This window comes from Ophidiomyces ophidiicola (genome assembly GCF_022830035.1).
Source record: "Ophidiomyces ophidiicola strain CBS 122913 chromosome Unknown scaffold_6, whole genome shotgun sequence".
Taxonomy (NCBI): Eukaryota; Fungi; Ascomycota; class Eurotiomycetes; order Onygenales; family Onygenaceae; genus Ophidiomyces; species Ophidiomyces ophidiicola.
In genome coordinates this window covers 703388-716732 of record NW_026054646.1, presented here as the reverse complement: position 1 = coordinate 716732, position 13345 = coordinate 703388, and the positions used below count along the sequence as shown (strand labels likewise).

The 13345-nt window shown below is 46.9% G+C and overlaps 5 protein-coding genes and 1 non-coding gene across 6 annotated transcripts; 4 read left to right on the top strand and 2 right to left on the bottom strand.

Annotated features, from left to right (window-relative positions):
- Positions 1-3347: 3347 nt before the first annotated feature.
- LOZ57_002382 (uncharacterized protein) lies at positions 3348-5629 on the top strand (the record flags this gene model as incomplete). Its single annotated transcript, XM_049251454.1, has 3 exons — positions 3348-4194; positions 4257-4431; positions 4483-5629. 3 exons carry the CDS (start codon positions 3348-3350, stop codon positions 5627-5629), a joined length of 2169 nt encoding a protein of 722 aa, XP_049109754.1.
- A 685-nt stretch (positions 5630-6314) lies between these two features.
- LOZ57_002381 lies at positions 6315-6386 on the top strand. The gene has a single exon. It is a non-coding gene; the product is annotated as a tRNA-Glu (tRNA).
- Positions 6387-6919: 533 nt separating this feature from the next.
- Positions 6920-8618, top strand: LOZ57_002380 (uncharacterized protein; the record flags this gene model as incomplete). The annotated part of the gene is made up of 8 exons (XM_049251453.1): positions 6920-7015; positions 7075-7325; positions 7431-7514; positions 7563-7883; positions 7932-7989; positions 8048-8125; positions 8179-8366; positions 8432-8618. 8 exons carry the CDS (start codon positions 6920-6922, stop codon positions 8616-8618), a joined length of 1263 nt encoding a protein of 420 aa, XP_049109753.1.
- Positions 8619-9021: 403 nt separating this feature from the next.
- On the top strand, positions 9022-10086 carry TMP1 (Thymidylate synthase; the record flags this gene model as incomplete). Its single annotated transcript, XM_049251452.1, has 1 exon — positions 9022-10086. The coding sequence occupies one exon, from the start codon at positions 9022-9024 to the stop codon at positions 10084-10086; it is 1065 nt and encodes a 354-aa protein (XP_049109752.1).
- Positions 10087-10253: 167 nt separating this feature from the next.
- On the bottom strand, positions 10254-11213 carry LOZ57_002378 (uncharacterized protein; the record flags this gene model as incomplete). The annotated part of the gene is made up of 1 exon (XM_049251451.1): positions 10254-11213. The coding sequence occupies one exon, from the start codon at positions 11211-11213 to the stop codon at positions 10254-10256; it is 960 nt and encodes a 319-aa protein (XP_049109751.1).
- An 803-nt stretch (positions 11214-12016) lies between these two features.
- Positions 12017-12975, bottom strand: LOZ57_002377 (uncharacterized protein; the record flags this gene model as incomplete). The annotated part of the gene is made up of 2 exons (XM_049251450.1): positions 12017-12727; positions 12781-12975. The coding sequence occupies 2 exons, from the start codon at positions 12973-12975 to the stop codon at positions 12017-12019; spliced, it is 906 nt and encodes a 301-aa protein (XP_049109750.1).
- Positions 12976-13345: the final 370 nt, after the last annotated feature.

The window sequence follows — 13345 nt, the reverse complement described above, 5'->3', positions numbered from 1 at the left end:
CTGCTCCTGCAGAGGCTAGGTAGGATATATACGATCATTGCGAAAGAGCTGATTTCGTCGTCCTTGATTTTCTTGAGTGCTCTGCTTGCTGACGACGAGGATGGAACGGACTTCCCCGTAATGGCAGAGCGACGCACGCAGCCGGCCTTGCAGCGTCCCGTTTTGAAAATACTCAGCTCCTGGATGATTCGATTTGCTTAATTTCTCCGTCAATCACGAATTATCTGCAGATTTCCCGGGGTGCGTGTGGACTGAACCATGCACGTATGAATGCCCAACATAGAGCGACATTCGGAGCAAAAGGGACGAAAGAAAGCCAAAAACAAAAAAAAAATAAAAATAAAATAAAACAGAGCGAATCACCCTTGCAAGAAAGGCGGCCTCACCCCCTGCTGCGCCCTCCACTCTGCCCCCCAGCGTCTACCTGCTGGTGCCGCGTCTGTCTGCACGTCGGCCTTGTTGGACGAGAAGGGATTCAGACGGCCAGCGGTGCCTCGTCTGCTATTCCTGGCGGTTGTGCCGTGACAGCCCTTTTTTCCCCAGGTCCACCGCTGGCCGGGGAGCACCCCTCCATCCTGCAGCATGGTGGGTGTGTGTTCTGCCAATTGATGAGCTGGCAACCCGGTGCTGGGCGCGCGCTGTTCTCCGCTGCCCAACCTGCCTTCGTTGCTCCTGGTAATTAACCGGGCCGACTCGAATTCACCCTGGCGTGCGCTCCAGGGCCAACGCCCCTCGCGTCCGGCCCTTATGCACACCGGACAGCGGTATATCATCCTGCATTCGTCTGCTGCCCGTCCGTTTGCCCCTCTCCGTCATGCTGCTCTGGTGGGGTAGACGGGGGCGCCAATCATCGCCCTTCCGCCCTTCTTTGCTCGTTTTCCTTCATTCCGGAGGAGAGGCATGCAGGGTTGTTTGTTCGCCATTTGGCGTATCGTGTTCTCCCAAAGATCTAATGGGAGCGCAGCGGGCCGACCCATCAGCCTCCGGCCACCCCCTCCGGCCTGCTGTTAGCGCAGCAAAACAGCGTAGCAGGTGGGTGGATGGCAAGTATGACATATGGCCATCCTGATCTCTCGTGCATAATGCCCAGTTCCATTACAGCACACTGGCTCGAACGACTCCAGTCGTGTGGATTCAGCTTGAACTTTCACACGACCTCGCAACGTCGAAAGATATACATACACTTCCCGGCTGGTGTCGTTTTTCTTATAATATGTGTCGCGCGTCCCCGAACTTCTGAGTGATTTCTGCTTCACGGAAAAATAGCAAACAACCCCATCAAGCCCTTGTCTCTCATTATCGCTTCCCCTCACTGCCAACCACGGTACGCTTCTGTACTGCCAAATCTTCGCTGCGGACTATTTAACCTTTGATAGTCTTCCCCGATCTCGCCTTTTGTTCAAGCCCGGCTCCTAGTCTCCAAGATGGCTGCCGCTCCCGTCAACGGAGTCACTCGCCCGACCTGGCAGGAAAAGCTTCAAGGTCACACCCCTCTCTCGCCGTCATGCATATCGCCTCAGTTCTAACACGCGCTCTCTAGACCACTGCAAGATAGCACATATCCAACCGCCGGTCTTCAACCTCGTATCGGACCGCCGAGGTAGCTCTTTCCCATTATATTCCTTTCGGCTCCTTGCTGCGTTTTCTCAAGTTTGACCCTCTTTGTCCTTGGTTTCCTGAACAAACATACTTTGTCTACACTTTCCTTTTCGCAGTGGAGACTGCTGTTTGAAGCGGCAGGCTGGGATGGAACACTAAACATGGTTTTGGAAAATAGCCTATTAACCAGAAACGTTTTGTCTTTTTCCAGGGGGGCGTACTGCCTGGTCGAGCACGGTGACTATCCAAGGCACCAACTTCTCGGCCCGCTATTTTTATGATGGCCAGTACATCCACAACGCCAAAGAAGACGCCGCGGAAGTTGCGTACACGGTGTTGAGCTCTCGAGGTTCCCCACCAACCTCCACGACGTTGCAGGGACAGCTCTATGCGCAAAATCAACCGGGCAGTACTTCATACTCCCGGCCAAACTGGCCTTCTTAGTGGATAGTTATGTTTGCTCCAGGAAAGGACAGAAAGTCTCTCAAGATCTCGCCTGGCCTGATGGACGTCGGCATTCATATTCCACGAGCTCGCCTACAACCTGCCATTTCTTACAGGCCGAAATAGCTATAAAATCCTTTTCTTTCTTGTCAGGCTTGGCTCCGCGATGGACGTTCTTAATTTTCTGCCTGGGCTCACTTAGTCCTCTCACTTCGTTGTATTTCCTTTAAGACGGCCCTTAAGGTCTTTACCTTTCTGTTCAGGGTGACACCTCATGTATTCTCCTTGTCTCCTTTGTTAGAACTTTTTTACTTTACCTTTTGTTGATCTTTGGGTTACTTTTCTTGGTATGACAGAACAGAGATAGGTTTGTTTGGCACAATTTGGAAAGAGCGGCAAACTTTTTTTTGTGGGATAGGAATTGGGCAGACTTTTCACTGGGGATATATGGTGGGTTCTTCTGAGAAGAGCCTGGTTCACTGCCCCTTTCTTACTGGGGAATCACTTGATTCGTGAAGATGTGCAATCTATTTGGAAGCGATTCCCCTAGTTTTTCGTTGTTGCATCACTTGCTATACAGCACTTGAGAATTTCGAGTGGTAGTATCTATACCAATATCAGAGAATATCACAAATAGAGCTCTATGAATCAACACTAGGGGCATCTGAGAGGTCACGGATATGAGGTCAGTGAGGTAGGCCTAGTTATAGCACTGTAGTTTTGAGAGATAGCTAAATTAAGTGGCTAACTAGTTTACTAGTCCAATGGGAAGTCGTTCTGAGGTCTCTGAGGCGGTGTTTTATGGGCCTCTGGGGCTGCTCACTGCCAGGTATATCCCTAGCAAAGAGCGATGCTCCGCGGGCTGAAAGACCCCTTGCCCTAAACCCTAAAAATTGCGTTTCTGGCTCCTTTTACCCCGAACACCCTAACCCCAATCAGGCACCTCCATGCCGGGCCCCGCAATGCCCGCCAGCTCGCAACCAGCCGGCGGAGCCTTTTTAAATGTCTCCTCACTGCTCAACCTCAGGGTTCCTCGGTCATGGAGTCCGATATTGATCCCTGGCCTACCAACCCAGCCCCCTAAACACCGCATTCTAAGATTATCGCGCAATAGACCGACAACGTCGCTGCACGACCGGCTAGACAAGGACCGCATCCAGCCTTGATAACTAATAGTTAAAGGAGCAGAGACCAGAAGCTCCGCTCGAGACACCTATAATTAGTGATCGACCATGCAAGCCTGCGATCGCTGCCACCGCCGAAAGTCGCGATGTGATAAACAAGTTCCCGTTTGTGGCCCATGCATGAAGGCTGGTGTGCCGTGCATCTACACTGATCGATCCAAAGAGCCCACATATAGAAAAGAGGTTGTGGAGAGGTTAGAGCGCCGATTAAAACAATGCGAGGCGACAAATCGTGCTCTAGCTTCGAGACTGGCCAGTGCGAACAGCCAACTTGCTGCTGTAACAACAAACGACGCTGCCGGCGAGGACCAGGCTAGTAATTCAAACATACCTGCTCAAGAGCAACAGCACCAGTCGCGAGCGGAAAGCGACAATGAGGTCACGGATGAGGTTTCTTTTCTGTCCTTGACAGCCGGGGGGGAAAGACAGTTCCTCGGATCGGGTAGCGGAGTGCTGTTTGCTAATCTCGTTCGAGCGACAGTGGAAGCGAATTCTGCGCCCACCTCCTCAATTGCTCTCAAGGCCAAGGAATTCCAGCGGAGCTCACCTTACCCTGTCAATGGCCATTCCTTGTCCCTTACACCGGTACCAAAGACGGATCTTTCTCAGATACCCCCCGAACAGTTCGCTCGAGACTTACATCATGCCTACTTCGAACATGACCACCTTTGCTACCCCTTCCTTCATAGACCGACCGTTCTAACCGCATTCGAAAATATCTATTCAGATCCCCCGTTCCTTGATCATGACCACTACGCTGCATTTGTATACTATATGATTCTTGCTATATCCTCTGTTGATTTTCACAAATTCGATTGGCAAACTCGCCCTGATGCTGAGAATTTCCACGCTATTGCGTTAGCTAGGCTTAATGAAGTTTTGCAGCTTGGTGGGATAAAAGCTCTGCAATCAATTCTTTTACTTGTACAATATCGAATGAGGAGTTCGATACAGGACACGTCTGCAAGTATGTCTCGGTTTCCGGCCAGTAGTCCCTACTATATTTGACTTACACGTCCTTCGAATTAGGCATGTGGCATTTGGTTGGCGTTGCTGCACGCGTGTGCTTCGAATTCGGGCTACACCGTGAGCTTATCTATAAGGTTCGGCAGGCTCCCGATGAGACAACGTTAAGTGCAACAGACCAATTCATTCGTTCAGAGGTGAATCGTCGATGTTTTTTCTGTGTTGTTGCTATGGATCGGTGGGTTTTATAAGACTATTGTTGTTTGACTTCGTTAACGACTGGTATTAGCGTGGTGAGCATTACACTCGGCCGACCGTTTGCAATCCGACTGGAAGATATTGATGTTGCTCTGCCGGAGTCACAATTTGATTTGGATATAACTCCACCTGGTGCAAGCTTTTATCCTTTGACTGGCGAATCATTCTCCCGCACGACCCTATTTAACCATATTGTCCGCTATCGAATCTTGTGCGGAAAAATCTTAGCCTCACTGCATACCGGAAGTCGTTTTCAGCCGAGACTTGAAGATACATCGGCTCTAGAAGTTCGTGAAGGCTTAGTTTCAGAACTTAAAGCGTGGCGCCATGATACAGCTTCCCTCAGCCTACCCGCTGTCGACCTTTCAAGCGCAATACCAGGTGACAGGTCTAGCTTTCGAGCCCACGAATGGTATGAGATTCTCTATCACAACGCGATCCTAATGCTTTACCGCCCATCTCCTGCATTATCTGCATCGTCCACGCAGGTCCCAGTAGCGATGCAAACCATATTTATGGCCGCAAGACAATCGATAATACTCTACGCGCATCTGCATCGGTCGAGGAGAATCAACTATACATGGATTACTTTACATGCTGTTTTCATGGCAGGGCTCTCTTACGTTTACGCTGTTGGTAGACACTTTCGCGCCAAACGTCGGCTTGCATCTGGGGGAAACGCCACTACAATGCTCGATGAGGATCCATCTATTATCGAAATTGTTAACGAGACTCGGGCATGTTCCAATGTACTTGTCGCCGTTTCGGAACGATGGTCGGCCTCACGCAATACACATGAAGTATTTCATCGTTTAAGCGATGCAGTTCTTGCAGACGCAATTGAACTTCTAAGCTCACCACCACCTTCATCAGGAGCTAGTCAGCACCCACAGACCTCACTTCAACTGGGAAATCTTGGCTCGCCGTCTAGCATTCACATGAACGGTATCAATAGCCTGGAGAATAATGCCACAAGCCCTAATTTAGAATCACCTTGGCCTGAGATGATAGCAAGTCCACCGTTAGCAGTGGATTCGGTGCTGAGGGATTGTTTCCGAGATCTACAGAACATTCACGAGCATGGCTGTGGTGATGATCCCATCGGAAGACTATCGCAGGACTGGTTAGGGGAAATTGGTGGGATGACGCTAGACTCGGTGCCCATCTGGGGAGAATAAACTTTTTTTCACATTGAACGAGCTAATGAACGATTTTGAGAATATTTTACGCCTCCTTATTTGACCGATGCGGTTTTATTTACTTCAAGCGTTCCTGAATTTTATTCAGCCGGTCTTATCTGGAATCGGGTTTTCAAAAAGCGTATGGTATTCCATATACCAAATCGGTTTTCTAGTTTAGAGTGTTAAACAGCGACAAGAAACACTCAGGCCACTTGGTTATCTAAGTCCGCACCCGGTTATACTACAAGTTTATTATCACCAACATCTAGCCTCTTGAGCAATGGTGATTTTGGCTACCTACTCTAAAATTAGCTGGAGTCTCCTAAACACTGTCTGGCGAGCCCCTTGGAGTTTAAATCTTTATATTCATCTGCAATACCTTGGTTTTGGGTGTTAATGGCGTCGTCGAACTTTTTGGTGAGGTGTTAGCCAGGCGCGTTACGATACGGAATACCCTTTTGGTTTTATCGGGATTTTTTGGTTGGTAGTAGTCTGGGTCATTTGTGTACATTTGTGTATATATTTAATCTGTTTGATTATCCAAGCCAATACTATCCACTTCATTTACTTAACTGCCTTTTTGATATTGTCTGTTGGTGTTGAATTTTGGGCCTAAAGTTATTAAAGCTTTTTTTGCTAGGTAACTATAGAACAAGTAGTTAACCACACAGTGTGGCAATAATCCTTAGTGGTGTAGTGGTTAACATCGCTGTCTCTCACACAGCAGCCCTGGGTTCGATTCCCAGCTAGGGAGCTCACGATTTCTTTTTGCTCTTTAAGTGTCTATGTACACTTTGTATGAATGGCAAGCATCCTTTGGGGATATTTTTGGATCCACTATGGTTTTGGTAAATGGGTATTTAGATGGTTTCTTTTTTAAAAATCTCTCCGCCAAAAGAACGAAGTAACGAGGATACGGAATAAAGCTCGATAAAGCATGGACAGGTGACTCTCCAAAGGACTTGCCTATTGGAGAGCATGTAGTCCCCCCCATGAGCTAGTGGAGGCAACATAGCAATATTTTCCATATTTCGTAGAGCGGAGAGACGAATAGGGATCAAAGATGTTTGCTCTGCACAGAGTATTTTTTTTTTTAGTTTGTCTTGTCGGATCCAACCAACTCAAGTTTCACACAACCCGCATCACCAACACAGCCTACGCTCTGTTTTTAGATACCCAGTCCATAATGAGATGAAACCTTTGGCCCGCGTCGTTGTGCGATCCTCCTTACATTTGCTTTTAAGGCCACTCGTCACTACCCGCATCCCCTATTATAAATTTACAACCATGGCTCCAGCTACAATCGCAGCTTCCACGCCTGATCCTGCCCCTCGTAAACGAATGCCCTCAGCATTAACATTTAACCTTGAAGCAAGATGCTCAGTATGTCCCTCTGCCCCTCATACTTCCCCCATAAGTCTGAACTAACCGGCCCAATCCAGACAACGAAAGCTCGCGCGAGCACCCTCATTCTTCCCCACGGGACCGTCAAATTACCGATTTTTATGCCTGTTGCGACTCAAGCCTCCCTAAAAGGTCTCACGCCCGATCAACTCAAGCAAACAGGGTGCATGCTATGCTTGAATAATACGTACCACTTAGGTTTAAAGCCGGGGCAGGAAGTATTGGATGTAGTAGGCGGGGCACATAAGTTTCAGGGCTGGGATAGGAATATATTAACAGATAGTGGAGGGTAAGCTGGTCTGTTAACATATTCTGCTGATATTGTATTTTTTCCTATGTGAACAACCCTCGTAAATAGCCCTTTGCTAACATGGCCGCGATTCAAATCCAACAGGTTCCAGATGGTATCGCTATTGAAACTTGCTAAAGTTACGGAAGAGGGAGTTCGGTTCTTGAGTCCACACGACGGGACACCGATGTCGGTTTTTACAGATCCTATGACTCCAGCCACGCTAACATCTTGAAGGCTTCTGACACCGGAACACTCAATTTCATTGCAAAACTCCATAGGATCCGATATAATTATGCAACTTGACGATGTTATTACCACCACATCTCCCGACCATGCCCGTATGAAGGAAGCGATGGAGCGCTCAGTGCGTTGGCTAGATCGATGCATTGGGGCCCACAAATTTCCCGAGAGACAGAATCTATTTTGTATTATACAGGGTGGTCTTGATCTTGAAATGCGCAAAGAATGCTGTAAGCAAATGGTAGAGAGAGATACACCAGGCATCGCTATTGGTGGATTATCCGGTGGTGAAGCAAAGGATGAGTTTTGCAAAGTGTGAGTTGACGATTCCCCGGTTGCAACTAAACTAACTTCTGTAATTAGGGTCAACACCTGTACAGCTCTACTGCCACAGAATAAACCGCGATATGTCATGGGTGTGGTAGGTATCATTATATCATTATATGCAATCACCGATACTTAGACTAATTTTACACAAGGGATATCCCGAAGATCTTATTGTGGCAGTCGCCCTAGGTGCAGATATGTTTGATTGCGTGTGGCCTACAAGAACAGCGGTAGAGTCTGGTGCCTATGATTCTTCTAGATTGTGTTGCTGATGTTTTCTTAGAGATTTGGAAATGCTGTGACGCCTAATGGGACCCTAAATCTTCGGCATGCGTCGTTTGCGAACGACTCTAAGCCTATTGACGAAAACTGCTTATGCACATCCTGTCGACCAAAATCAAAAGGTGGACTTGGTATTTCACGTGCATATATTCACCACCTGGCCTCGAAGGAGACCGTGGGCGCGCATCTGTATGTGATATTGTTTGGTTTCTAGACATATAATATCTTACAGAATTAACTAACGAATTTTCTAGCCTAACTATGCATAACGTCCACTACCTACTTTCACTGATGAACTCAGTAAGAGATGCCATCATTGAGGATCGATATCCCGCTTTTTGTCGCACGTTTTTCAAAAATTTATATAATAACCCATTAGACTTCCCTGAATGGGCGGTCACTGCCTTGCGGGCAGTCGGCGTTGATTTGATGAAAGGTTAACGGCTCTAAGTCGAAATTTATCCAAAAATCGATAGATATTTTCTGTTTGGCATATTATGTAGTTTACTATACACCTGCATGTTTTGCATAGAGGCGGCGTCGCGGGGTACTTGGCTGGGCGTACTCTAACTTAGGTTGACTTTTTGTTTTTCAACGATCTTTCTTGCGCATAGACAACTACATGCGGAGTACTCCGTACATATTCTGAAGGTGTTGATACGCAATCGATGTCATTAGACGAGAAAATAAACTTTCCATCTATAAAGCTTAAATCATCGCGTCGAGACGCGCCTTGATCGATAAGATAAGCCCGGCGCGTGTCAGCCAGCGTGGTTTGTTTGAGGAAACAAAACCGCCTCAACACAACCTAGAAGAAGAGACGCTTCTCATATCCTCCACTCTAATGGCTTCAGATGCAGCTTCCGGCTACTCCCAGGTGCTCCAGGCACCTGCTGAAGCTTCCATCTCACCCAGCCCTCCCCCCAACCCACCCGACCCCTCTCATGAGGAGCATCAATACCTCAATCTTATTCGCACCATTCTCGCAACAGGCGAACACCGACCAGATCGCACCGGAACTGGGACTCGGTCTATTTTTGCGCCTCCTCAACTCCGATTTTCTCTCTCGAAACCCGGAAGCACAACGTCATCACCCCCAGTTCCTATCCTTCCTCTCCTAACTACTAAGCGCGTGTTCCTCCGTGCTGTAGTTCTTGAATTACTCTGGTTTGTCTCAGGATGCACCTCTTCACTTCCTCTGAGCGAGGCAGGTGTGAAAATCTGGGATGGTAATGGGAGCCGAGAATTCCTTGACTCTGTCGGCCTTTCCCACCGGGAAGTAGGCGACTTAGGACCTGTATACGGATTTCAATGGCGACATTTTGGCGCTGAATATGTGGATGCAAAGGCAGACTATACAGGAAAAGGCGTTGATCAAATTGCGGAGGTAGTTCGAAAATTGAAGGAAAGCCCGTATGATAGACGGATAATTTTGAGCGCGTGGAATCCTGCCGATTTAAAGAAGATGGCATTACCTCCCTGTCATATGTTTGCACAGTTCTACGTCTCTTTTGCATCTGCAACGTCTCCAGGGCCCGAGAATACAACAAATGGAGAACAGGAGACAACGAAAGGGACCCTCCACTGCCTACTTTACCAGCGATCCTGTGACATCGGCCTAGGTGTCCCGTTTAATATTGCATCGTATGCCCTGCTCACGCATATGCTCGCTCATGCGGCTGATTTATACCCTGGAAGCTTGACTCATACTATGGGGGATGCTCACGTTTATCTAGATCACATTGAGGCATTGCAAGTGCAACTGACACGAAATCCAACAGCCTTCCCGGAACTCAAGATCAACCGTACCGATAGAGGGAGTGGACAGATGGATGGGTGGAAAGATAATGATTTTGAGGTACTAGGATATAACCCGCATAAGCTTATTAAAATGAAGATGAGCGTATGACGGTGTCTCAAAATCCTTATGATTTTATGTAGAAGCGTTAAGTTTGGATCTGTCTTTATATCCCAGCATGAGAGAGATATAATATGAGTAGAACTATATGTTAAGTATACTGGTTTATCTAGGATAGTCTCTATCCAAATATGATACTCAAATATGTAATAAAGGTATTATGCCTCAATCAAATCAGGTATTGGTGGTCCAACTCCCCTTAACAGCACAATCGTGTCGCCCTGTGCAACTTTACAACTCCCAATCTTTTCAGAAAAATCCAAAAGCTTGCCCCCTTCGACATGAAACACCCTTAACCGTTCGTCCTCCCCTTCCACTCGATTGTTCACATTTTGTACTTTTAGCCTCTTCGCAGCATCATCTAAAAGACGCCCCACGCTCCACGACGCATCGAAATAAAAATCACCCGTGGGAAATTTTGCCGTTGTTGTATCTGCTGACGCTTCGACGTGAAGATAAAACCGTTTGGTGGTGTCAAGGTTTGGATCTCCTTTCGCCGATTTTTTCAGGGCATTGAGATTTGCTATTCGAGTTGCCGCGCTACTCGGAGGTCTGGACTTGGGGGCGAAGCTGACAGTAACAGCAGAAGATTTGTCTTTGCCCCATGCACGGAGCTTAGAGAAGGCAGATCGGGCCTTGTCTACATTTGTCTGGGAAGCTGCAACCAAGCCGCCTTTTCCAGGCCGTGCGCCCAGAGGTATTAAGTTCGAACAGTCGTGGTCCTCGCGTAATCGATGTGACAGGCAATACTGCCTATTGCAATTTTTGCAGTGAACGCCTGGATTTTGAAGTGTATGAATGAGTATTTTACACTTTGGATGAGAGCACTGCGTCGAATTATAGACTGAGGGTTTGGTATTTAAGGGTGAGAGCATGCTGCTAGTCATATTGTCTTGTCTTCTCCGAGCAGCTGCCCACTCTCCTGCTTTGGCGCATCTGTGTGCAGTCTCTGTTCGGTGATCTAGGCAAAATGTGTACTTGCAGGACTCGCACCTGAATGGGAGAAAATCGAGCTGACGGCAAAAGTGACAGTGTTTCCCGATCTCTTCTAAATCATGTTCTGGTGCCATTTGAGTGTAAGACTCTGGCGGGTCGCCTGGAGAGGGTGTTACTGGCATGGTGATGGATTGGAACAAGATACAAACAGAAAAGTGAAGATATACACGCTATAGAAATAAAAAAGCGATTAGCAATCCAAAGCACCGTCGAACGCCTTCCGCTTGCCAAAACGTGTCTTCAAGTCTTGCGTAGACGTAGTTATCACCGACCCGCGTTACGAAGTTATAACTTGCCAAGCCCTGATAACCCGGTTATCACGGCGCCTCCCCTAACAAACCCATTCACAAGACCAGGAGCGTACACAGCGCGCAGGCTGGTTACTAAGCTCCGGCGCGCGTAATGCCAAGACTTCTCAAATGCACTAGACTATATTGGGCCTAGTATGATAACTTGCCCCGCTAAAGTTAGACCCTGATGCTCGGACATCGGGCAAAGTATTTATCCAATAATAACAAGTCAGTGGAGGATATAAGCAACCCTAAAAAACATCAAGAAAACAATAAAATTACGGAAGAGAGAATGTCACTCAAGGGGCCACATGTGAAAATATATAACAATAAGCATATAAAACTAGATTGTATATGTGGGAAAACAGAACACATTTGGAGTATTGCCTAATATTTGTCCCTACGTAAACGAGACTCTAGTTCCAATATGTAAAATTGACACTTGCAAGACGGGGTAAAAGTATCTCGAAAAAAGGAACTGCAAGAACATAATTTCGACCAAGGAACCATATAAGTCTCATCATATGGTACCTCAAATGGCTATTTTCCACGTCTCACTGTACATTCTTTTGGGGGGGGATCAGGCTTATAGAATATGGAGAGAAGATAGGCTGTAGCGTAAGATCCCCCCACCGCTATTCTTCGAAGGTGAACCTGAGAGATAAATTGTCTGATACGGGACCACCATATGCTTCCTCCTCGTTTTGCGCATTCGAAAGCCTGGATCCTTGATGTCGTTTTAACTGAAAAATAGTGAGTTTAAAGACAAGGCTTGCAAAATAAAGATGCAGGAAAGCGCACACCTTCTGGAGACGAAACAGCATAAATTCAAGAGCCGATTTCTCAAGCTTCGCGAAACGCAGAACATCGTCTTTTGTCTTCATTCTATACCAGTTCTGTGGAAATAACAGTGCGCCACTAAAATCTATCAAGAGTGCACGTCCATCCTTGGAAACCATTATATTTCGTGGAAGTAAGTCACCATGGGCAATGTCCAGGTTATGCAGCTGGTCAAGCTGATCACGCAGGCTCTGAGCACCCTCTGCTGTGAGACAAGCTTTGTCAACTGTGGTTCCTTCAATGTATTCAAGCAGCAATCCACAGACAGGGTCTTTTGCTGTATCTGCTCTCCATTGCCAGTCTGCTGCCACACATAATTTCTGGCTTAAGTATTCTGCTTGGTTTTTGGTCACTGTGAGCCAACCATAGCATCGAGGGCCAACAATTCCATTGAGATTTTTCTCGATTAAATAGTCGTATGTTCGAGCTTCAACAATAAATGGGTCCATTCCCAATGCATTACTTTCAAACCGCGAAGGTCGCCAGTGAGGTTGTGTCAGTCGGTACTACCCAAATAATAAATCAGTAGAAATATAATAGGGTAACCAGTGAGGATTACTAGTTTAAGGGCATATATTTTGCCATCGAGCTGTATCTTAAACAGGTAGCTATGGCCTGCTCTAGCGAGAACGTTCAAGACTTCAATGCGGCGTGTAACATCCCTTTTATCGGGCAAGAATGGGCAATATTCCTCATAGTTACGTAGCCACACATTCCAGCAAGTATCATGTGATTTCCCATTGGATGCTGGCATGGTGCCATGCATAGAAAATGAGTCGTGACCTTAGTCTACCCAAGTAATTTAGTCGATGACTTGTTCGTCTCGATATCATCCGGCCATAGCGGATGAACCCCAGTTACTCCATAGTTTCTCTGCAAATAATTCTGCCTTTTTTATTAGTTAGTAGTAGTAGACCGATTCCTGAACGAACAACGAACAACCTTTCTGTAGATCTTGCCTACTAGAGGCTTAGTGGAATGGACGGCGTTATGACCCTGCAAACTCTATTTCATTCACTCCGCGTACTCCGTACCGCCGACGTTCCAATTCTCATTTTTGAATGAAATCAATCCAAAAAATTAAAAAAGATAAATTCAAGAACAATAATTAAACACAGAGTACG